This window comes from Myotis nattereri (assembly GCF_964212035.1).
Source record: "Myotis nattereri genome assembly, chromosome: 18".
NCBI lineage: Eukaryota > Metazoa > Chordata > Mammalia > Chiroptera > Vespertilionidae > Myotis > Myotis nattereri.
The window spans coordinates 29,067,279-29,093,107 of record NC_138093.1 but is presented as its reverse complement, the minus strand read 5'-3'; the positions used below and the strand labels follow the sequence as shown (position 1 = coordinate 29,093,107).

The 25,829-nt window shown below is 52.2% G+C and overlaps 1 protein-coding gene across 1 annotated transcript; it reads left to right on the top strand.

The window, feature by feature from the left end:
• The first annotated feature begins 3,405 nt into the window (after nt 1-3,405).
• On the top strand, nt 3,406-11,547 carry NENF (neudesin neurotrophic factor). The gene is made up of 4 exons (XM_081113154.1): nt 3,406-3,589; nt 9,044-9,104; nt 9,994-10,097; nt 11,046-11,547. Exons 1-4 carry the CDS (start codon nt 3,422-3,424, stop codon nt 11,220-11,222), a joined length of 510 nt encoding a protein of 169 aa, XP_080969280.1. The 5' UTR covers nt 3,406-3,421; the 3' UTR covers nt 11,223-11,547.
• The last annotated feature ends 14,282 nt before the right edge of the window (nt 11,548-25,829 follow it).

Here is a 25,829-nt window from a genome sequence, read left to right as displayed (position 1 = left end):
TCACTTCCTTCAGTTCTTTCTTTAAATATTATCTTATCTTCTCAGTGGTGCCTCCTCTAAGCATCCTGTTGAAACAGCAAGCCCCATTGCCAAGAGTTACCCTGCTTTATTTTTCTCCTGAGAATGCACCACTTTCTGACTTTCATTTATTTCTAGTCTTCCTCAACTAGAATATAATTCCCATGAAGGTGGGGTTCTTGTGTGTTTTATTCAGTGCTGTATCTCAGTGCCTGACACTTACTGGTACTTAAACAGTCCTTTGAATAAACAAAATAATTCCACATAGTGCCAAAAGCTCTGAAGAAAACTTTAAAAGGGTATATGCTAGAGATCCATAGGGCAGCAGTGCCGAGGTGCTGAACTATCTCTTGGGCCTCAGGATGGTAGTGACTTGTGAGCTGACACGTGGATGGCCAGAAGGGGCCAGCCATGATGACTTGCACCCCAGGCAGAAGGCACCAGTACAGTACAAAGGCCCAGGCTGGAACCCAAGCAGAAAGCAGGGTGCCTGGAGGGGACGGAAGGAGGCCACACAGGAGAGAGTCAGGGGGATGGGCAGCGGCCAGGTCCTGGAGGCTGGGTTGTGCTGATCCTGGGTTTGTTCATTCTCAGATCTGGTCCTCGCCTCTCAGCTCTGGGTTGCAGGGACTGGCCCTGTGGGCTGGGTTTCCACAAGCTGGCCCTGGGTTTGGTCGCAGGGAAGCACTGCTGAGAGGCTGAGGGGGTCAGGGCCAGGGAGCAGCAAGGGTTCTCTTTCCCTTGCTGTCTGCCCTCGCAGCTTCCCTTCATGGCCCCAGCCGCTGCTACAAGGCTTTTTGTGGTTCTAGCTTCAGCCAGATGACCCAGGCCCCCAGACTCTAATATCACCACCTCTTCCCTTGACTGGCAGGATGTTGCTAAACTTCCCACAGCTGCTAATCTCAAGGTTGCTTCTCATCCTCTCTGTCATCTATGTAACCAACTCCCTGCCTTACATCCACTCTGTTGCACTCAGAACAGTTTCTATGTTCCTCGCAGGGGACTGACTGATTTGTTTGGAAAAACAAACCTGGGTTCAAGTAGACAGGGGGCTGCCTGGAGGACTCCCAAGGCGGCATACGAGCAGGCTATGAAGTTATAGACTTGTACGCAGCATCTTAAGGAGGAGGAAACTAGATCTGACCAGTAGGAACTACAGGGAGTATCTTGGGACTCAAAGGGGTTCCTACCAGGTAGGACTGTAGAGAGAGAAAGGGTTTGAGCAGAGAAGTAGCACAGCGTGTGCCAGGGATGTTATCAGGGCACGGGATGCATCAGGTAGGGGAGGATATTCTATTCAAGGGTTTAGAAGGGCCTCTTCCAGCCTGGAGCTCCTGTGGCGCAGTGGGACATATATCCTGCAAGCCGCTGCTCACACCACCTTTCGCATCCATTTCCATTCTTAGCTTCAACACAATCCTATCAGGGAGGCTGCCGGCCTGTTAGTCATGTGGACATTGAGGTTCCGGGGTTTGTGGGCAGACCTTTGAGGCCGCTCTGCAGGAGGGGCCCATTCTGTTGAATAAGAAAACCTGGTGCAGTCCCTGAGGGGGTTGTTGCCTGGTGGTTGGGGGCAGACTCTGGGACACAGGGCCTGTGCTCCATCAAGTCTTGGCTCTGTGACCTACTGTGTGACCTTGGGCAAGGTATTAGGGTCTCTGCGCTTCAGTTTCATCATCTGTAAAATGGGCGGTAGTAGTTCTTACTGCACAGAGTCATAGTGAGGACGGCCTGAGTTAACACATGTAAAAGTTCTGACCTAGTGTTTGGCACACAATACGCCCTGCACTGGTCTCCTTTGCCAGTTCTCCCAACCACAGCATATTGGCAGGTCCCAACAACTCAGTCCTCAGTCCCCTCCTTCTCCCTATGCACGTGTACTTCCCTGACAATCTGTCATTCTGTGGCTTTACATACAATCTACATGCCAATGATTCGAAAATTTGCATCTCTAGCCCCCAATTCCAGACTCAGACAGCCAACGGATACTTCCACTTAGATATCTACGTGTCTCTAACTGAACCGTCTGATCTTGATCTCTCCCCAAACTAGCTCCTCCTATCATCACTCATCCTTTCCGTTGCCCAGGCCAAACCCTCAGGGTCATTCTTGACTCCTCTTTGCTACTCAGGCCTCATGTCTCATCTGTCAGCAAATCCTACTGGCCGCACCTTCGAAACATATGACAATTCAACTGCTTTTCCCCACCTCCCTTGCTACCACCCTGGTCCAAGCCACCATGATCCCTTGCCTGGGTCACTGTGGTAGCTCTCTGCTTCAGCCTGTTGTCAACACAACAACCAGAGTCATTCTGTGAACATTGTAACTAATTCCTTTGTTCCGTTCACTCAGTGTAAAAACCTAAGTCTTTTAAAAATAAGTTGTGAGGCCCCCCCCCGGAGATCTGCCCCACCCCTCCGTCCCCTTGACCCCCTCACCCCCTGACCTCCTAACCCTCTTCCCTCCTTGCTCCTCCTCCATCAGGCAGGGCACTCTGCTTCCTCAGCATGTATGGGCATGGCTGTGACTTGCCCTTCCCAGGGATCCCTCTCCCCTCCAGAACACCGCCCCCCCACCCTTAGATCTTTATACAAATACCATCCTCTCAGTGGGGCCTTCCCTGGTCAGCCAATTTCAAATTGCATCTCTCGATGCTCCCTATTTCTTTGCCCTGCTTAATTACCACCCCTCCGCCCCCCCACCCCCACCCCTACCCCCGTATTCGTTGCCATCTAACATACTAATGTATCCTACTTCTTGTCTATCTGCCCCCAGAATGTAAGCTCCATGTGGACATGGATCAGCCCTGTCAGGGGCTATGTTCCCAGGGACATCAGAAAGTGTGTGCTAAATAAATTCATGGAGGAAGCCTTGCGCAACTGTTGGTTATTAATTATCATCTCGGTGCATATCCATCCGTGCCCTATCCTTTGCAAAAACCTCCTTGGGGACCCGAAATCTAAACACAGCTGGGGAGAAGAAAAAGAACCAGCCCCAAGTACCAATGGCTTAATAAGGTGGAAGTTCTAGTTGGTAAATACAAGGGTGGGCAAAAGTAGGTTCACAGTTGTGAGCTCGCAAAATAGTTTTTCCAGACGAACAACTGTAAACCTACTTTTGCTCGCCCCTGCATACCTTCCCGGGGGCTGGGAAGTTGGGCTGTGGTATCGATGCACCCCATCTGGAACCACTGCACCACGTCGCTGTTTGGCTCCCTTTCCAGCCCGCAGTTTGGAGTCAGGAGCGCTGGGTTGCAATCCTAGTTTGTTTCCTGCGGCGCGGACAGGCTGACTCCAGCCCCGGGCGGCGGGCGGCGGGCGGGAGCGCGCGGGGCGGGGCGGGGCGGGCCGGAGCGCGCGGGCCCCGCCGCCCGAGTCCCCTGGCCCTGCTCGGCGCGCTCAGCATGGCGGGCGCCTGGCTGCGACCGCTGGCCCTGGCCCTGGCCCTGGCCCTGGCGCTGGCCCCGGGGCTGCCCGCAGTCCGGGCCGGGCAGACGCCGCGCCCGGCCGAGCGGGGGCCCCCGGTGCGGCTCTTCACGGAGGAGGAGCTGGCCCACTACGGCGGGGAGGAGGTACGCGGGGAGCTCGGGCCGAGGCGCGGGGGCCCGGGACCCGGAGGCCGCCCGCTCCGTCGGGGAGGCCTGGGCCGCGGCGGGCGCCCCCTCCCGGAGCCCGGGTTTGGAGCTGGGCGCCTGGCCTGCCCGGCCTCCTCGCTCCAGGCCCCATGGCCGCCCAGGGATAAGGGGGAGTCCTCAGCAACCGAGGCGCCCAGCTTTCCCCCTTCACTAACCGAGGAGACCCCACCCACGCTGTCCTCTTTTTCCCCTCGAGCTGCCTCCTTGAGACGCACTCTGGCTGGTGGTCTGTAAGGAGCCCCAGAATGTTGGGGGGCAGACACTTCTGCCTACTCTTTGGGGGGAGTGGCAGGGGAGGAGGGGAGCTGAGCCTGCTCCTGGGTGCGGCGGGAATTGGGGCTCGCCCAGGGGTGATCCAGGCTTTCCCTGCACTTCGTTTTCCGGCCCCCGTGTCCCAGGCCTCCTCTGCAGCTGGCTCCTCACCTGCTCCTGGCGCCTGTGCCCTTGAGGCTGAAAATCGCTGCTCTAGACCCCATGTCCTTTCCTCTTGTGCCAGGCGGTGGGTCCTCACCACATCGCTAACCCTACTCTGAGCACCACCTTACGCTGAGTCCAGGCCTACCAGTGAATCTCCAGACTTGGGGGAGACCTGGAGGGGCTCCAGCGCAGAACCCAAGGAGAGAGAGTTCCGTGTGGGGGGTACGAGCAGCAGCACTACCAGGGGCTGCAGGATGGGGACGGAGGGAAAAAAATCCTTGGTGTTTTAAGCGGATGTAATTGGTTCATACTTAACTGAGGGAAGGAGAGAGGGAAGCTTGAGCTGGAAACAGGGTAAGCAAAGAATATTTTGGGTGGGGGGCCCATTGGATGTTTGTAGGCAGAGGAAGGGAGGAGGGGCGGTTGAAGGTGGTCTATGTGATAATGGGGGCTGGCTAGGCAAGTCTAACATCTGTAGGGCAGGCTGCAGGAAGGGGGCCGCAAGCCTGGGCTGGAGCTGATGCCGCAGCCCACTGTGGGCTCTCTTCTTCCTTAGGAAAATCAAAACTCAATCCTTAAGGCCTTTCAACTGATGTAATCAGTGCCCCCAGATTATCCAGGACAATCTCCTTTACATAAAATCAACCGACTGCTGATGTTAATCACATCTACAAAATACCTTCACAGCAACACCTCCCTAAGTGTTTGGTTGAATGACCATCATAATGGCTAGAATAAGAGTTCCGGAGAACCAAGATGGCGGCATAGGTTAACGCCGGAGTTTGCTGCTTTGAACAACTACTTCAAAAGTGAAACCAAAAAACGGAAGGGACATCACCCAGAACCACAGGTACGCTGGCTGAGTGGAAGTCCTACAACTAGGAGGAAAGAGAAACGCATACGACACTCAGAGGAGGCGCAGTGCTGAAGTCAAATTCTGAGGTGCGGAGTGCCCGGAGCGGGCTGGCTGCAGAGGGCGCGGTTGGCGTTTTCAATCGGGAGGGAGTCGCAGACTCTGAGCTCCAGATACAGGCGAGTCTTTAGGGACCCAGACTCAAACGGGAGAAGCGGGACTGTCTGGCTTCGGTCAGAGCGAGTGCAGCTTTCTCTCCGAGGTTTGCAGCCATTGCTGGGACTCAGAGAGGCAGAGCCCCTGGGGACAGGACTGAGAGCCGCCATAACTGCTCTCTTGCCCACCCTGTTGATCCTGTGCAACCCGCTCCGCCCAAGCCCTGCACAGAGGCATTTGCCGGATAGCCTCAGGCAAAGGCTAGATTAGCACCTCCCTAGAGGACAGAAGTTCTCTCACTGCTGACACAGCTGATTCTCATAGCCACTTGGCCTGGAGGTCAAACCCTCCCTGGAATTAGCTACAACAATCAAGATTTAACTATAAGACTGCGAACAAAGACCACTAGGGGGTGCACCAAGGAAGCATAACAAAATGCGGAGACAAAGAAACAGGACAAAATTGTCAATGGAAGATATAGAGTTCAGAACCACACTTTTAAGGTCTCTCAAGAACTGTTTAGAAGCCGCCGATAAACTTAATGAGATCTACAAGAAAACTAATGAGACCCTCGATGTTATATTGGGGAACCACCTAGAAATTAAGCATACACGGACTGAAATAACGAATATTATACAGACTCCCAACAGCAGACCAGAGGAGCGCAAGAATCAAGTCAATGATTTGAAATGCGAGGAAGCAAAAAACACCCAACCGGAAAAGCAAAATGAAAAAAGAATCCAAAAATGCGAGGATAGTGTAAGGAGTCTCTGGGACAGCTTCAAGCGTACCAACATCAGAATTATAGGGGTGCCAGAAGATGAGAGAGAGCAAGATATTGAAAACCTATTTGAAGAAATAATGACAGAAAACTTCCCCCACCTGGTGAAAGAAATGGACTTACAGGTCCAAGAAGCGCGGAGAACCCCAAACAAAAGGAATCCAAAGAGTACCTCACCAAGACACATCATAATTAAAATGCCAAGAGCAAAAGATAAAGAGAGAATCTTAAAAACAGCAAGAGAAAGAAACTCAGTTACCTACAAGGAAATACCCATACGACTGTCAGCTGATTTCTCAACAGAAACTTTGCAGGCCAGAAGGGAGTGGCAAGAAATATTCAGTGATGAATGCCAAGAACCTACAACCAAGATTACTTTATCCAGCAAAGCTATCATTCAGAATTGAAGGTCAGATAAAGTGCTTCACAGATAAGGAAAAGCTAAAGGAGTTCATCACCACCAAACCAGGATTATATGAAATGCTGAAAGGTATCCTTTAAGAAGAGGAAGAGGAAGAAAAAGGTAAAGATACAAATTATGAACAACAAATATGCATCTATCAACAAGTGAATCTAAGAATCAAGTGAATAAATAATCTGATGAACAGAATGAACTGGTGATTATAATAGAATCAGGGACATAGAAAGGGAATGGACTGACTATTCTTGGGGGGGAAAGGGGTGTGGGAGATGCGGGAAGAGACTGGACAAAAATCGTGCACCTATGGATGAGGACAGTGGGTGGGGAGTGAGGGCGGAGGGTGGGGCGGGAACTGGGAGGAGGGGAGTTATGGGGGGGAAAAAAGAGGAACAAATGTAATAATCTGAACAATAAAGATTTAATTAAAAGGAAAAAAAAAGAGTTCCTACTCTAGCCTGGCTGGTGTGCCTCAGTGGTTGAACATCCACCTGTGAACCAGGAGGTCACAGTTGTTTTTCTGGTCAGGGCACATGCGGGGGTTGCTAGCTTGATCCCCAGAAGGGGGCGTGCAGGAGGCTGCCAATCAATGATTCTCTCTCATCCTTGATGTTTATCCCTCTCTCTCTTCCTCTCTAAAAATCAATAAAATATATTTATGTACTTTATATATGTAGAGTTCCCACTCTATATAGATTTTTTGGGAGTGAGAATTAAATGAGATGGTGATGTTCGAAGTGCTTTTCTCTGTCTGTTACCTGTGGTCGTGAAAACACTTGAACTCAAGCTCCATGAAGGCAAGAACCCCAGAGAACGCCAAGCAGCATGTTTTGGGACATTTTGAAATTCTTGTACACCCAGCTGTGACTCCCACCCTCACCCTGGCCTGTGAGCCACCTGGCTGCTGTCCCTGTCACTGGACGGGGCTCAGACAAAGGAAAGATCAGGTCCTGGGTGTCTGAGAACTGCCAGTCACCCCAACCTGACCCGACTTCATGAGGCTAGAAAATCGCACCATCTGCTCTTGTCTTATCCTCCTTTGGGAGGAAATTAAGGTAACGTTGTATACCCAGGAATACAACAAAAAATAAAGTGTAGAATTTCTCAGAACTGTGGGGAAACAGCATTACTTGTATTTTCCTAGCATGGTAAATTGTGTTTTGAAGGACAAACTGATAAAATATAAAAGGCGATTATGTTCATATTCTTTGGCCCAAGAATTCCACATATTGAAACAGGCCTCAAAGAAATAATTCACCAAATTAGAAAGTAACTCGTAGAAAGATATTCATAATTCTGCTGTTGATAGTTCTAAGAAATTGGAAACCACCCAAATACCCAAAGTAGAAGAATAGCTAAACAAACAGGTACTAAGTATCACTAATACGAAGAGTTGCTTCAGTTCCTGATTAAAAAAAAAAAAAAAGAGTGGTATAGCCATGGGCTTGTCGTGATATTTCTAACTCTTCCAAGTTCTTGGGAGTGGGCACGACCATGGTGGGCACTAATTATCTCTTCCCGCATCTCCCACACCCCTTTCCCCCCCAAGAATAGTCAGTCCATTCCCTTTCTATGTCCCTGATTCTATTATAATCACCAGTTCATTCTGTTCATCAGATTATTTATTCACTTGATTCTTAGATTCACTTGTTGATAGATGCATATTTGTTGTTCATAATTTGTATCTTTACCTTTTTCTTCCTCTTCCTCTTCTTAAAGGATACCTTTCAGCATTTCATATAATCCTGGTTTGGTGGTGATGAACTCCTTTAGCTTTTCCTTATCTGTGAAGCACTTTATCTGACCTTCAATTCTGAATGATAGCTTTGCTGGATAAAGTAATCTTGGTTGTAGGTTGTTGGTATTCATCACTTTGAATATTTCTTGCCACTCCCTTCTGGCCTGCAAAGTTTCTGTTGAGAAATCAGCTGAGCTTGGCAGGGTGGGCCCAGGAGGGGTGAAGAGAGGGAGGGAATTCAGGGCAAGTCCTTTGTCCCCAGATGGAGGGAACAATCTTTGTCAGTGTTGGGCAGATGTTTCCTAATAATGTCCAATACGAAATATAGCGGTTTAAGGGGCAGCCATTTTGGTTATTTCAATACATGCAAATGTTTAGATGAAGTAACGTCACCCAGAAGAAGCAAAACATGCCCAGCCGTAGTGGCTCAGCATTGACCTATGAACCAAAAGGTCATGGTTTGATTCTCAGTCAGGGCACATGCCCAGGTTGCGGGCTCGATCCTCAGTGTGGGGCGTGCAGGAGGCAGCCGATCCATGATTCTCTCTGATCATTGATCTTTCTATCTCTCTCCCTCTCCCTTCCTCTCTGAAATCAATAAAATATATTTTAAAAAAGAAGCAAAACATAAAATAGATAATTTACACTAATTATGTCCACGTACATTTTCATTTTCTTTCACGAAGATGAAAGAAAATTTGGAATTATTTAAATAATTCATCATTTAATATTCTTTTGAATTTTTGTTTACATAGAGTTGCTTCAGTTCCTGATTTAAAAAAAAAAAAAAAGAGTGGTATAGCCATGGGCTTGTCGTGATATTTCTAACTCTTCCAAGTTCTTGGGAGTGGGCACGACCATGGTGCAGGCAGGGGCAAGCTTGCTGAGGACGCCTTATGGAAGCTGCTTTGCGACTCTCCCAGCTTCTCTCCTCTCTGCTCAGCCCAGGAGGGAAGAGATATTACTAACTTGAGCTGGAAATGCTGGGCTCTTCGCCTCCTCCTCACAGCTTCTCTCCTGCTTTCTAGGAAGATCAGCCCATCTACATGGCGGTGAAGGGCGTGGTGTTTGATGTCACTTCTGGGAAGGGTAAGTGGCTTGGCTTTCTGAGTCCTTATTTCTGGAGAGCTTGGCAGGGTGGGCCCAGGAGGGGTGAGGAGAGGGAGGGAATTCAGGGCAAGTCCTTTGTCCCCAGATGGAGGGAAAAATCTTTGTCAGTGTTGGGCAGATGTTTCCTAATAATGTCCATCTCTTGCTCAGGGCCTTCCCTGGCTCCCATTCCTATGGAATCAAATCCATATTTGATGATTTACCCTAGTTGAAGCAGTGAGAGGAAAAATGTTACAAAGAGTTGGGATCGTAGAACATTTTAATGCCATTTCATGGTTTCCCAACTGGTAACTACAAATGCTATGGAAGTAGTTTTGTCATGGTTCATTGTCTGATACCAAACAAAGGATGTTGAATGGAAATAAACTTAGATTCTACCAACTTTTTAAAAAATCCTCACCCAAGGATATTTTTCCATTAATTTTTTAGAGAGTGAATGGGAGGTAGAGGGTGGGGGCGGGGGAGAGAAACATTGATTTGACCAGGAATCAAACCTGAGACCTTTTGGTTTGTGGGATGACGCTCTGACCACTGAGCAGCCAGCTGGGGTGGTTCTCCCAACATTTAAGAAAATTGAACATTTTCCTTGCTTGGATTTTACTTTTTTTTTTTTTGGATTTTAAATATTTTTAAGAGATTATTTTTGTATCTCAGCCCTGCAATGTGCGACTCATTCCATATTCTGAATTACTCGAATCCAAACTGATGGCTGGGGGTTACTGCCTTCCCTCCCCTCGGGCCTGGAGCCTTTCTTAGGATCGGGTTGGATCTCAGACCCCCTGCCCCTCCGGCCACTGCCACGTGCAGCCTCCTGGCTGCCCTGGGTGCACATCCACACTCACATCCCGCTCCTTCCTCCCCACTTCAGAGTTTTATGGACGAGGAGCCCCCTACAATGCCTTGGCCGGGAAGGACTCCACCAGAGGAGTAGCCAAGATGTCCCTGGATCCTGCAGACCTCACCCATGACACCGTGAGCCAGATTCTGAGCCTTTGTCTAATGTTCCACCCCCTTGGCCATGGCCTGCTTTTCTTTCTTTCTTTTCTTTTCTTTCATTTTTTTTTTTCTTTTTACAATAGCAAAGCTTCCTAACTAGGCTGCATTCCAGTCCACTTGGTGTGGCGGCCAACTATTTTCTTGAAGTAGATATCCTACGGTGCCACTCCTGGTCAGAAACCTTCCGTGGCTCCCCAGGGTCAAGTCCAAACTCATGAACTCGTGATCACGTTCAGGAAGCGTCACAGTTTGGCTCCAGCTGGAGTTGGCAGCCCCAGCCCTGACAGTCTGCACTGCCACCCCCGCCTCTTATAGATCCGCTGTTAGTCTCTGCGACCCACTCCCCCGGCCACCCTCGGTAGCTCACGGGATGAACGGGGGGGTGGGGTTGGGGTTGGGAGGGTTGGGGTTGAGAAGCTGAGTCTCCCCCATGCTCACATTTCTGTGAAGGAGAAGGAAGCATCAACTAAAACCACCTCAGTGCCTGTGTAATCCCAACAGAAAGGCTGGCCTTCACCCAGCTGTGCTCTAATGAGCCAAACTCTTAAACTGCCACATTACAGAAACAAATTAAGAACTTAGGAGGGTGTATAAATCTATGATGGGAGGACGTAGGGAGCCGTGGAATGAACCAGTGCACCCCGTCCTGTCCCAGGCTGGGTGTCCTCTGGGGTCCTGAATTCCTACATCAGTTGAACAGCACAACACAATGAAGCCATTGTGCGCCCCCCCACCACCCATCACTCCCCACCCCACAGGGTTGTCTCTTACAAAGTCAGTGTCCATTATTTGGTTTGTTGAGGTGTTTTTTTCTCTTGCACGAGGGGTGTGGGGAGAGTAGGGCGGGGTTGGCGAGAGGCCGTGCCAAGCATGATTCCCTCATTTCCACCCCCCACCCCTGTTTCTTGGGTTTTTCTCCTCAAGACGGGCCTCACGGCCGAGGAGCTGAAAGCCCTGGATGATGTCTTCACCAAAGTGTACAAAGCCAAATATCCCATCGTTGGCTACACGGCCCGAAGAATCCTCAACGAGGACGGCAGCCCCAACCTGGACTTCAAGCCCGAAGACCAGCCCCATTTTGACATAAAGGACGAGCTCTGATGTTCTGTCTGTAGGAGCAGGTTCTTGGGAGGGTGGGGCAGAGACACGCTTGGCTCTCTGGTCACCTGGGTCTGAATAAAGCAGACGTCTGACCGGGACGCCGAACGCCTCTACTGTCCTGGGTCACGTGCTCTGTGCACCTGGGTCTCCTGCCCACACGCCAGCCCTGGTGGTAGTAACAGCCTCGTCAGGGTCCCTCTGGGTGGCTGAATTAACAAGTGACTTTCATTTCTTCTTTATTATTTTTCTGTACTTGCCACATTTCTTACTGTGACCATGTTTGCTTTAGAATAAGCACAGAAATAAACTTATTTTCATAAAAGAATTCTTCCACATATGCCCTCTCCTTGGAGCCTCATCAGCACTATTTGTAATGGGGAGCCTCCTGCTCTGTCTCCCCTGCCTGTGAGGGGGCCAGGCAGCAGAGGGCACCCACGAGCTGAGAGCTGAGGGTTAGGTGGACGGATAGAGAAAGGGAGAGGGAGGTAGTAAAGGGTCTGGTTTCCCTCCACGGCCAAGAGAGTGAACTGGCTTCAGCCCGCTCTGTAGTGGAGGGCTAGGGTCCAGTGTGGGTAGAGCCTGGCCTGGAGGTCATTCCAAGGACAGTGAAGGACACGCAACTCACGAGACTCGGGTCTGATTTCATAAGGAAATCCCTTTTGAAGGAGGATTTTCCCCTTTAGTGGACATTTGCTCGTGTCCAGAGATATTTTTAAATCTGTGGTTGTCACAACAGGTCTCTGGTGCCCAGGATTTTGTTGAACATCCTACAATGCACAGGACAGTCCTCCATGATAAGCAGTTATCTGGTACAAAGTGTCAGATGTGCTGAGATTGAGAATCCCTGTTATAGACTCATCCTGGAGATTTTACAGTAGAGATGAATTTCTTTGACACAAAAACTTAGTCTTTTATTAAAATAAATAGCAGCTACCCCCAAAAGAGCATTTGTACATTAAGCAGCAGAATCTTCTAGGGTGACTGGTCAGAATGCTGATGCCAGGCCCCAGGTAGTTCTAGAGCAGGGGTGGGCAACCTTTTTGTGAGTGCGTGCCAAAACCAGCAAAATCTCTGACTCAAAATTCTTCTGTGTGCCAACCCTAATTTTTTGAGAACATGTTATGCCTACTTGATATCTCTTAAGGTATGTGAAGAACCTTGAAGTGCCCTGACCGGTTTGGCTCAGTGGATAGAGCGTCGCCCTGCGGACTCAAGGGTCCCGGGTTCGATTCCAGTCAAGGGCATGTACCTTGGTTGCGGGCACATCCCCAGTGGGGAGTGTGCAGGAGGCAGCTGATTGATGTTTCTCTCATCGATGTTTCTAACTCCCTATCCCTCTCCCTTCCTCTCTGTAAAAAATCAATAAAATACATTTAAAAAAAAAAAACCTTGAAGAAATAAAATTCATTTGAGCGACAAAAACACAATATATGATGAAAAATACATTTATTTTTTAAAGTATACATGTACACTGATATTCCATCAGAAAACTTTATGACTCCGTTTGATATTATCAGTGGGACTTTTGTTGCTGCATCACTGATGACAGAGATTTTACATCGGGTTTATATTTCGTGACCTTCAGAGATATGCACGAGCTACTACTTTCATCCGTCAGGCTACTCCTATTACGAGACTTAACAAAATTCATCACTGAGAACAAAGGTTCACAAGCATAAGTGGATGAAACCAAAACACTGGTCGGATCTAGGAAGGCAGGGAGAGTTAAGGCAGAGGCATAGAAATTGCTCTTCCCCTCTCTCGTCAATCCATGTCTATGGTCTTTAAGATAACTGGTTATGTAAAATTATTTATTTATCTAAGATACACCTACACTGAATTTATCTGAAAAATAAAAAAGTCAATATTAAGAAAAAAATTGTAAATGTTAGATTATAAGAGGTTTCGCGTGCCAGCAAAAGTTACTGGCATGCCACGTTTGGCACGCGTGCCAGGGGTTGCACAGCCCTGTTCTAGAACATGGCCTGCAAACTTCATTAAAAAAAAAAAGGTTTTTATTGATTTTAGAAAAAGAGGAAGGGAGAGAGAGAGAGAAACATCAATTGGTTGTCTCCTGCACATCCCCTCCTGGGGACTGAGCCTGCAACATGGGCATGGGCCCTGACCAGGAATCTAACCGGTGGCCTTTTGGTGCTTGGGACATGCTCAACCAACGGAGCCTCAGTGGCCAGGGCTTGGAACTGCATTTTTAATGAGCTCCCGGGAGATTGTGATACAGATGGGCCCAGAAGTACTTGGAGAAAGGCCGCCTTTTGCCTCACCAGTCCCCTCTGCAGAATTTTCTGAGGCCCAGGTTTGACCTCTGCTTTACTCTTCAGTGTGTTCAGACTAGACAGTCTAATGGTGAATTCCTGGGTCCCACTCAGGAAGCTGGGAGCTTGATGGCCATCCAAAACTAACGGGCCTGGAACTTATTAAGCAGAATTCTTTGGCTTGGAATTCAGGCCAAAGTTGTTCATGCAGCCGAGGCAGTCCTCACTGGGACTTTTTACCCCAAAACAAATGATGTAGAAAAGAATACAAATGGTTAGAAGTCCTCAGAACACTCAAGAGATGACTCACGTATGTGCCACCCATTTCCTGCATCATGAAGCAGCATGTGGTCTAGGACTCCATTCCTTAGGGCCCATCTCTGCAGAGTGGGCAAGGTCTCCACCGTCAGGACCTGGGAGTGGCCCAGGACCACTGTTTCCCCACTCCCCGCTCCTTCTCCCAGGACCTTCAGCTCTGCCCATCCCTGGCCCTGCACTTCAGCGGCCTCCTGCACCCCAGTAAGGGTCTTTCCTGAATGAGACTCTCATGTGGAGACCCACATCAGCCTTGACCAGGACCAAGCACACAGAAAGCCAGGCAGCCGGAACAGGCTCCACACAGGGCGGTGCAGCTCAGGAGAGGGACACAGGCTGGCAGGGGGATTTATATCATTGTGCATCTGCAGGACCCAAAGAAAGAAACAGATCCTGGAGCCCACAGCCTGCTGCCCGTTGGCCCCTACTTCCGCATCCGCTTAAAAGGATTATGTTTCCTCCTTACAAGACTCAGTCCAGACGCACCTCTGCCAGGAAGCCTTCCCCACCTCTGGGGTCCCCGGCAGCTTACACTCACCCACTTTGCTGTAATTGCCTACTTATGAGCCCGTCTCCCTGAAACAGGAGAGCCTCGTCTAGGATGGCCAACCTCTCTGGACTTTCCAGGTTCTGCACTGGAAGTCCTGCATCCCAGGAAACCCCTCGGTCCTGAGCCAACCTAGCACAATGCTCGTGTTTGATAAAATGAATGAATGAATGAATGAATGAAAGCACTGGTACCCTCACACCCAGGTCACCCCTCTCCCTGGTGACCTCCCACCCACGCTCAGGGATGTGAGTCTGAATCCCAGACCCCTTCCTGGGGCATCAGAATAGCTGCCAACCTCCAGCCAAGGTCTCCAGCCCAGCCCCCTAGTTATCGCTTTCAGGATCACTCCTGGACCTACCACACCTGAGCCTTTCCACAGCCTTGTCATGTGGGGAACATAAAAATAGTAAGTGGTTTCCCTAGCAACCACCACAGCAGATGGTAACCAGCATGGACAGTCTGGGAAAGCCTGAGGCTGGGAGGAAAGAAAACCCTCCCCCAAAGGTAACTATCCCATCCCATCCCATCCCATCCGGCCGGTCAGGGGCTGTCTGAGCTGCCTCTTCTCTCATGGCTTCCTGCAGACCACCTGCTCTGAATCCTGCTCAGACTTCATCCCTGCCAGTCCCTGTGTGGCTGCCTGTCCCCTCCCTGTGGGGTCACTGAGGTCCTCCTCTGACTGCCTGGCCCAGTCCAGGGCCTCACTTCAGGAACCACCCGCCCAAGACTTGGCCTTGCTGCAGAGACTTGGCCTAGTATCAGGTGTGCCCATTGTGCAGGGCCTGTCCAGACCCTACCTGGGCTGTCTGGGCCTCTGCCCAGGTCTTCAGTGCCCTGGCTCTGGGCCCAGCTCCAGCCTCCAGCCAGGCCCAGGGCCTTGTGCTTCCAACTCTCCCCCTTGGCTCAGTCTAGGCACCACCTGAGACCCTGCTCTGGTCACCACCATGACTCCCCTCTGGGAGTGTGATCCAGGCCGAGATTCCGGAGGCCCCGGGAAGTGGGAGTCAGGGGCACGAGCTGTGGAGGGTGCTGGGAGAGGAGAACTGAAAAGTGTCACCAAGGGTGAAGCAGAGTGAGCTGCAGACTGAGGGAAGCGGGGCTCTCGGAACCAGAGAGGGAAAACCCAGTGGCTGAGAGGGAGCTCAGGGGCAGAGTCCCCTGCAGGGTCCTGTGTCCCAGAGTGGAAGCCCAGGTCCCAAGCCCCAACAGGTGTTGGGGGGGGGGTGTCCTGTTTGGAGCTGGCCTGATCACTAATGCTCTTGCTGTCTTGTTGGTGAGTGAGACTTTGGCTTCCCTCTCATCCCCACTTCCTGGGATATTCAGTTTGCTGTATCTTCTTGGCTGTGAGCAAGCCCACCCTGTACTCATCCCGCCCAGCCACACCTGCTTCCTGTATCCTCTACCCACTCACCCCATTAGTTGGTGTTGCTGTGGCCCAGTGGGCCCCTGGTCCACGCCCGCTGCTGTGTCGATGATGATTTCGATGGCGGCACTTCATTGCAGTAGGCCAGCGGTCGGCAAACTCATTAGTCAACAGAGCCAAATATCAACAGTACAACGATTGAAATTCCTTTTGAGAGCCAAATTTTTTAAACTTATACTATATAGGTAGGTACATTGTTATTAACTTAATTAGGGTACTCCTAAGCTGGCCTTTGCTAAAAACGTCCTCAATCTGATTGAGGTACATTCACTGAGGTCGACCCCTTCCAACTCTCCCATCCACACTCGTCTTGTATACTTGTTTCGTCTATCTCCTTTTGTTCATCCTCTCTATATGTTCAAACCATCTCAACATACCTTTCTCAATCCTCAACACTACATCTTCTTTCACTCCACAACGTTCCCTAAAATTAACTTAATAAACTTTACTTAAAGTTTTAAGTCAACTTCGCACTGTACGTGCGCACCCGCATGTGGTATTTTGTGGAAGAGCCACACTCAAGGGTCCAAAAAGCCACATGTGGCTCTCGAGCCGCGGTTTGCCGACCACTGTGCTAGGCCTAAGCCATGGGCCAACACTCAGTGTTTGCTGTTTTGTTTGATCCTGGGCAAGGGAGTATGAACATTTTACAGATGACAAGCGGGGTCTCAGGAAGGAGCAGTAACTCACAAGGGAAACCATGCCTCTCATGACTAATGGGTCCTAGAGCTGGGATCCAACGCACGTATCACTCCATCCTGTGTTCTTTCCACTCTGCTCATTATACCCGAAGATCCAGTCTGCTGGGGAAGGCCCACCCCAGGGCAGGAATTAGGGCGCAGGACGCTGGGCTGTGACAGACTCTCACATTCCTGGCCTCCTCTTGAAAAAAGTTCTCTTGGATGAAGGATGTGTGATGGAGTTCAGGATGCTGAGCCCCCGAGGAAGGCAGTGTGATCCAGGCCCACCTGTGGGAGCTCACAGCCTGATGGACAGGAGAGGGTAAGGATGGCCATGGGGCTAGTGACGCACACCTGGAGGACAGCTGAGCAGTGGCTGGGGGCTGCTTGGGCCCACCTGCCCCATATTCCTGGTGATGCCACCCAGGGCCCCAGGGAAAGGGACCTCAGCATTGGGCAGCGTTTCACTACCCGGGGCCCTGAAATACAACCATTGCCTTTCTGTTTGAGCCTCTCACTTCCCCTTTCCCATTTAGTCATGACCCTTTCCCTAACCATCAGCCATAACCCTCTCTCTGACCTGTCACTCCACACTCTCTCACCATCCCCTCAAAGCTCAGGCAGTTTCCTTTCTACAATTTATCAGTTACACTGGATTTCACATATCCATCCACCAACCAACCAGGTGGGTATTGCAAGCCTACCATGTGTCCAGCACAGTGCTAGGTCCTGGAGGAGGGGTGGGGTGGGGGAAGAAGCCAGGAAAATAAATGCAGAAAAATAAATGCAAGAACTGTCCCTGCTCTTAAGGGTCCCCAAGGAGGAGAGCAGGGGCTGAGTTACAAGAGGTTTCCCTAGGACCGGGAGCTGGTGATCTGTGGGGACCCGGCCACAGGGTCCTGAGCAGGACAAGGCTGGGCCATGAGGCTGCTGAAGGGGGCTGGGATTTTCATGGAAACATCTGACCACTTTTGGTGCATCAGCAACCACTTTCACGGGACGATAGTGCCCCCTGGTGGCTGATGCCTGGAACTCTCCAGAGGCTGTTTTGGAAAGCCCAGGGGATTAAGCTCCCCTAAGAACTTCTATTTTTGGTTCCCAATAGTTTCCTAATGAAATGCTAACAGCAGCAGCCAGAGGGCTTCCTGAAGGACCCAAAGGTGGCACTGCTGAACTCCTCTTCCTCCAGCCACCTGTGCTTCAGGGCTCAGCGCTGCTTTCGGGTCTCAGGGGCAGAGCTCTCTACCGTACGGTTTGATGGAAGGTCCCAGGGCAGCGGCCATGTGTTCTCTCCGCCAAGGACTGAGTCTGGCCTCAGAGGGAAGGCTGTGTGCACATTCAGAGTGACGTGTTGGAAAGAACACTGGGTCCAGGATCAGGAGGCTTGGATGCTCGCCCCATGTCAGCCGCTAACTAGTGGTGAGATAATAACGACAATAATAGCTACCTTTATTCAGTATTTACTCTGAGTCCGGCATTGCACCAAGAGCTTTAGGCACAGGGTTGACTTTGATCCTCACAACAAACCTCTGAGGTTGGGATGCTGTTATTTCCATCTTACAGGTGGAGAAATCGAGGTACTGAGAGGTTAAGTAACTTTCCCAGGTTCACACAGCATGTGGCAGAGTCAGGGCTTAAGCTTGAGTTTCTGGAGACCCACTAGGCTACACTGAATTATAGACCAAAAGAATCAGAAACGAGTGGTGGGGTCCGCAGACTGGTGTCTTCAATGTCCCCAGGTGGTTGTGATGGAACCCATGGGTGCCACTAGCTCTAGCGTTCAGTGAGCCCAATGTCTTCAGAGGGTGAGGAAGTGAAGCTGTGATGAGGAGTGGCCTGGGTTAGGACCACAGCGCGGCAGAGATGCCCCGGAGGGTGCCCGCCATCCTCTTGATCTGGGTATGGTTTGTTGGAGAGGAGAGCAGCCGCCTTCCATAACATTCTTCTCAGTTTATGCCACACCCACCACACATTCAGAGATCCACCATCCTTCAATCTATCGCTCCTCGTCTAGAACCATTTGATATTTTTAAGTCGATTATCTGACAAACCCTTATGGAGATCTACCAGGTGCCAGGCTCTGGGCCAGGTCCTGAGTGTATCGTGGGGAAGGAACTGGCATGGCCCTGCCCCTGTGAGTCTACCTAGGGGAGAAGTCGGGCAAAAAACAAACCCGAAGAAAATAGAATTGCACACCATGACATGTGCCCTGAGGGAAGTGACAACACAGTGATGGAGAGCAATAGGGTGAGAAAGAGGTCGAGTGGACAGAGTGGTTGGGAGGATCTCCCCAGGCGGTGACATTTAACAGACCCGAAGAGCGAAGAGCGTTGTTTAGCAGAACCTCCTGTTAGTCAAGGAGTTCCATTGTGTTTCCCGTGTGCGGAGAGATGTGGTGCAGAGCTTGCTTCCCTGAGCTCCCAGGACTCCCCTGCAGGACAGTGGGGCCAGCACTATTGATGTGTCTTCCCTCACATGCCCACATGGCCGCCCAGAGATGGAGAATTCTGAGCTTCCTTTGGACAGAAGGGTCACAAACCAGGAACTGTTTTAGGGGTTCATGGGGCCCAGGGGCTGGAGGTTCAGAATCAGTGAAGTACCTGCCAGTCAGGTCCACGAGTTTTGCTGGCTTAGCTCTGACACCCAAGGGGCAGGACACAATCCAGTCGCTTTGTGGTTCTGGTGTGTGTATATACCTGTGTGTGTATTTATCTCTCCATGTGTGTGTCTGTGTGTGTGTGTCTGTGTGTGCATTTGTGTGTCTATATCTGCATGTGTATCTGTGTGTATCTATGTATATCTGTGTGTATTGGTGCATATGTATCCATGTATGTGTATCTGTATGTGTATATATCTGTGTGTGATATATGTGTGAGATCTGTGTGTATCTGTGTGAGGATCTGTGTGTGTGTGTGTGTGTGTGTGTGTGTGTGTGTGTGTTCACATGTGCACAAGAGCAGGTGCCAGCTCCAGCCCATGGGTACACAGGTCTTCCTTTTCATTCCAGGTGGTGCTGGACTGGCCTTGGGCAACTGCTATTGGCTTTGCCAGCTGTTCTGTTAGGCTCTGCTGGTAGAAGGCGCTAGAAGAGGACTGGAAAGGGGAGAGGAGTGTCTGCTCCTGGGTGCCTCCCTCCTGCCTGCGTCCTGTAGCACTTCTCTGTCCCAGCAGCAGTTCCTCCCATAGCAGCAGCCAAACCCACTTGGCAGTTTCCCAACACTCGGAGAACCAACTCTGTGCCCCCCCCGACCCCCCCACCCCAGAGATATCAGCACCAGCTGGCAGGTGCCCTCCCTCAGATGCGGAGTCCCATCCTGTTCAGGACGCTCTGTTCCTAAGTTTTAATATGGAGTTATTAAGCTTCCCTTGGTTGCCTCGCTGGCCTGGCATGAGGGGCGGGGGAAGGGGGGCGGTGCTCTCCAGTCCCGGCTGCTCAGCGTTCCCTGACCTGAGTGCCAGAAGGCCCAAACCATTTCCGGGCCTCAGGAGGCCTTCTGGGCCCTGGCCCAGGGGAGACCAAAGCTGTCTTTCTAGCCTTGCGGGCAGGTGGTTAGAGCTCTCCCCTGAGAAAGAAGGGCCAGCTTGTCCTGGGTCAGTGGACATCCCTCCGCCACGGCCGGCCTCAGGGCAGAGGTGCCCTGTAGATGCCTGGGATCCGGCTCACGGAGGAGGCACCGCCAGGGTGTTGCTGAAAGGACTGGTGTGACCCCCTGTGCCGTCAGGCCTTTCCATGCCTCTTCAACACCTCACATAGCTACCCGCTCAGTTCACTCTCAAGCATCTGGGACCTCGATTTCCCCAGCTGCACAAGTCTCGGGTAAACAATGGTCATATAAACAGGAACTGTCAGTCCTTCTCGGGCTTGGTGCCTGCCTCCGCCTTGGGGTGTTCCCTCTGGGCTGTCCCAGGAGGCACCTACCTGAGCTGGGGAACTGAGTCTGGCCTCTGGGTTCAGCTCTTTGCCGTGACATCCGCAACAGCTGCCCTGGGGCCTCCAAAGCTTGGCAGGTGCTACATGGGGCGGGGGAGGGGCCAGCTGGGTGGATGTTGCCCTTGCAGGTACCAATTCCACAGAGTGAGCCAGACAGCCCTGGTGCAGGGCGCCCGCCCGTGAGGGTAAGGTTCTGCCTCTCTGCCCAGGGCCACATGTCAGTTCCCACGCTGGTGGCCTTAGGCTCCCCGAGTCTCACCAAGGTTCTTGGGTACACAGCCTTCCTCAGGCACCAGCCCGTAGGGGCCAGGCTGGAGGCTGACTGAGTGGCCAACACCAGTAGTCCCCCGAGCTGTCCCTCCTTTGTTCCGTCCCCAAATATGTTCTCATCACTCTTGGCCAAAACCATCTATCTTTTCTCTTGAAATGAGTTCTTTCTCAAAAAACACCAGTGGACTCTTGGCATCCAAGACTACAAGACATGTCTAAATATTAGAGCAAACCCCCACCACGCACAGGTGCGATCTTCACATTATGGGTGGGGAAACTGAGGCCCTGAATGTTAGATGATTGCCTGAAGTCACAAAGAGCCTTCAAATCCCTCACATCTCGTCAGGCCCACGTTCTTTTCACGACATCACGCTACTCATCACCTCCCCGTTGTTTCCAGATCGCCACCTGGGCTGCCCAGGCCCAGCAGGTCTCACCTGGGCGCTTCGAGGCATCTCTGCAGGGGCTCCCACCCTGGCCCCACATCAGAATCGCCTGGGGAGCTTTGATAAACCACAGATGCCAGAGCCCAAGCCCAGGAGATCCTGACCAGCTTCTTCCAGCTGGGCCCAGGCACGCACCTGTATGCCACTAACTAGGCCGTGAAAGGCCACTTGTTGCCAGTGTGGGAGCTAAAACAAGACGCAGAGTGTCGTCTTGTGTCCTCAGCTGAGAATGTCCCATCAGGCAACTCGATTGTCACCTCAGGCACCATTCTTCCTCAGGCACCAGCCTGTAGGGGCCAGGCTAGAGGCTGACTGAGTGGCCAACACCAGTAGTCCCCGAGCTGTCCCTCCTCTTTTCTGGCCCATGTGCATGTGTCCACGAGAGACCTCGGAAGAGGCCTGAGTGTTGGTTTTGAGGTAACAAGTTTTAGTCAGTAGGTTGGTTTGGGGGTCGGGGGCGTGATGGAAGGTGCAGAGGACAGACTGAGGGGCAAGGGGCTGCTCTGGAGGTTCAGGGGAGCAGCCTGGGCTGGTGCCCATGGAGGGCCTCTAACCAGCCCAGCAGCCACTGCAGGTTCTGGGCTGACTTCCGCCCTCCCCTCAGGACCAGTTCCCTGCCAATCCTGGCCTCCCGTGCCTCTGCACGCCGGGGTCCAGGATTCAGAATTCGATTTCCCCACAGAAATCGTGTGTGGTGGCTGGTTCTGAGCCCGGGTCACAGAGGCCCACTCCACATCAGACAAAACAGTGGCATTGTGGGGGCCCAGGCCCAGCCCTCACCACAGCTCCCCCCTCCCCCCAGCAAGTTTCCTCACGGGGCTCAGGGCTCCAGGCTGAGAACAGGGGTCCCTCTGCTCCTCCTGGGACTCTCAAGGGTAGTCTCAGGTGGAGGGTGAGGACCGATGCCCTGGGAGGCAGGCAGTCAGGGGGCAGCAGCCCCGCTCAGTGTTTGCAGTGGGAAAGGGGTGCAGGCATCCGGGGGTGGGGACGGAAGCGGGGACTGAGTGGGAGGTCTGTGATGACATCCTCTAAGGCAGTGGTCGGCAAACTCATTAGTCAACAGAGCCAAATATCAACAGTACAACGATTGAAATTTCTTTTGAGAGCCAAATTTTTTAAACTTAAACTATATAGGTAAGTACATTGTTATTAACTTAATTAGGGTCCTCCTAAGCTGGCCTTTGCTAAAAACGTCCTCAATCTGATTGAGGTACGTTTGCTGAGGTTGACCCCTTCCAACTCTCCCATCCTCAACTCGCGCCCCCGCCCTGCCCCCCACCTCCTCCACGTATCCAGCGGCCCGCCTGCTCCGTGTCTCCCGTCGCCGGACCGACCGACATCCCCCACTTCTTCTAACGCCACTTCTTCAAAATAGACTTGCCCAGGCCGAGAACCGACTTCTGCACATGGGCCACGAAGTTTCAATCACACTGTACATGCGCACCCACACGTGGTATTTTGTGGAAGAGCCACACTCAAGGGGCCAAAGAGCCGCATGTGGCTCGCGAGCCACAGTTTGCTGACCACTGCTCTAAGGCACAGGCATGGGCTGAAGGAGAGCCCAGCAGCTCTGCAGAAGTTTCACAGTGTCTGAAGGGGTGCGGGGTGTATAGCCAGGCTATGTGCCAGGGGCTGGTACGTGTTGGTTCCTCTCACATCTGGGGCAGGACCAGGTCTGTTGGGAACTCTCTGTTCCCCCTGGAGCTGACATATGACTAAGGCGCCCCGCCCCCCCATCCCCGCCTCAGACACTCTTACTTGCTCATCCCTTCAAGTCCAGCTGAAGAAGCAACAGACACAGCAACAGGTTGGGGCCCAGAAGCTACAGACTCCCAATAAATGCAAAACCTTGGTTTACGTGAGAACGAAGCTTATCTAACACCCATTTTTTATGCAAGGCACATCGCAGCCTTCTTGCGCAGCCCGGGGAATGGCCTCTCGGTAGATGGGGCTTCCCTGCGCTGGGAGGAATGGATGTGATGGTTAGAGGTGCAGCCTGGCTGACTTTGCATTCCAAGACTGACAGTCACTGCCTCAGGGACGTCGGGCCTGCCCTCACAGGAAGCTCAGGCCCTGCTGCCTCGATGGGTCACTAGGCTCCCAGCTCCGTGGGTGAGAGGGAGGTGGCCTTCTAGAAAGCCCTGCCACTGGGTTAGTGTAGCTCCAGGGAGGGAGCAAGGGTCAGGGGTGAGATGCTTACTCAGAACCTGTCAGGGACTGTAACACATACAGAAAGCTCCTCTCCAAATGCCATCTCATTGTCTCCTAAAGGGCTTAATATTCACAAGCTTGAAACCGTTTATTCAGTAACATCCTTCAATTAAATACTCTTCATTGGTGATTGTTTCTTTTTTCTTTTCCTCCCTCAAGGACAAGAATTACCCAGCTAAACTGATCCATTCTCTTCCTGCCTCCCCTCCCTCCCTCCCTCCTTACCTCCCTCCCTCCTTCTTTCCTTTCTCCCTTCCTTCCTTCCTTCCTTCCTTCCTTCCTTCCTTCCTTCCTTCCTTCCTTCCAGCTTCATTTATTTAACATTTGCTATGTGCCAGGGGCTGGTACATGTTGGTTCCTTCCACAAATTGATGCCTTTGTTTGTGGGTCCCCTGGCTGGCTGCCTGGCCCCCACTGCCCCCTCACCCACCCCCACTGAAACTACCACCTCAGGGGCCCCCTGGGTGAAGTGCCCCATCCCACCCTGGGCACCAAGCATGGCCTGCCCGGCATTCTCCTGGCCTGGCTGGCCTGGCCGAGTTGTGTGGCCCACCTTCCTTGGTACTGTGTGGGCTTTGTCAAGAATGGGGTGGGTGTCCATGGGCACCCTGAGGTGGCTGCAGGGACTCTGGGGGGCTTTTCTGTTGGACATAACATTGGCCTTTTAGAGTCAGTCCCAGGACCCAGATCTCTACTTCCACCCTTCAACCAGCTGAACTAACCTGCCTGCCCCAAGCCAGGGATGGCACGAGATCCAGCCTTCATCCCGAGGGACGCCTCTGTCCTGGGAAAGCAGGGCCAGGTGTGAGCTGAGTGGGAGGCCGGGAAGAGGGGAAGCCTGGACACCGGGGAGCTCACATTAGTGGGGGTGGGGGTGGCGGTTGCCCCTGGGAGAGGGGAGGATGGGAGCTGCACTGGCAGTCAGTGACCTGCCACAGGAATGTGGAGCAACAGGTTTGCAGGTCCCAGGAGGGGAGTTGTGGCCCTGCAGGCCCTTCTGGCCTGATCTTCTTCCCACAGCCTCACACCCTCACCTGTCCGCCAGGAAGGCTGTCCTCCAGGAAGGCTGCCAACATTACAGAGCACCAGGGTCAGAGGGCAGGGAGGCCCAGGCTGCCCCGAACACTGGGCGTCTTAGAGATGGCTTTGTGTCCCAGAAGTCATTCCCCCTCGAACAGACAAGCTGAGCAAGAAATACATCCAGGATACAACTAGGAACGGGAGATTCTCCTGCCCCCTGCCCGCCCAGGGCCTCTGACCCCGTTTGAAGCCAGGCCTCGAAACACAGTTCCAAACTTAGGGAAGGGGCTTACTTACATACCCTTCCACCTGTGGGCTGGGCATCAACACTGCATTTCCGTGACAGAACCCAAGCAGGTAAAATAAAACTCACGGTGTGGTTTCCCACGGCTGTGGGCACCTGACTAAGATGACCCAGAGCCACAGGGACACTCAGGCAGCCCTCCTCGCTGTGGGCTGCATGGTTTGATTTTATACTGTGGCTTCCTGTTTGCTGCAGTTCACCTTCTAGACCAGCCGTGGGCAAACTACGGCCCGCGGGCCAGATCCGGCCCGTTTGAAATGAATAAAACTAAAAAAAAAAAAAAGACCGTACCCTTTTATGTAATGATGTTTACTTTGAATTTATATTAGTTCACACAAACACTCCATCCATGCTTTTGTTCCGGCCCTCCGGTCCAGTTTAAGAACCCATTGTGGCCCTCGAGTCAAAAAGTTTGCCCACCCCTGTTCTAGACATGCCTGGCTCCGGAAGAAATGGAGTCCAGTTTGGATCAGCGGAGCTCAAACCAAGCAGCGGAGCTGGGTGGGCAACCTGAACCGAGAGGCGCGTTACTCTCCGGCTAGGGCGTCGGTGGGAATGAGGCAGCGGGGACTCCGCAGCATGAAATGATCTGAAAGGCGAGAGGCCAGAAATCCCTTCCTTTGGGTTAATGAGAGCCGAGTGGCCCAGCCCTACGCTGGCTGCATGGCCCGAGGAAGATGCTCCTGTTGCTTCCATCTGCCCCCAGCTCCACATCCTTCCTCCCCACCTTGCTCTGGGCCCAGAGAGGCTGGCCTGCAGCAGCGCCAGTGTGGGCGTCAGCTGAGAGAGAGGACAGTGAGGTCCCAGTGTCTTCAGCCTGAGTCCCTCCCTGCTGGGCTGGGGAGCGGCAGTGGCTGCTTTCTTCCCCAAAGGCCCCCAGTTCTCACGGAAGCCCTCTCCCACGCTACAGCACACCCAGATCCTGAAAACTGCCCCTTTCTTCCTCCCCTCGGGCGAGGGTGGCAACAGCTTTTTGCAGGGACCCCGCCAGCCCTTGTTGGCCCCTGACTCTGCCCACACCTCTGTGCAGTCTCCTCGCCAAACCCTCAGCCCCCTCCGCTTTGCATGTGCTTCTGTTCCTGCCAGAACTGCCTGAGTCAGTGCTGAGCACGCAGAGCTTGGTTCCCGTCCTCATGTTGGTGGTGATTGACATCTGTCTCATCCTCCTCTGTGACACTGGGGCT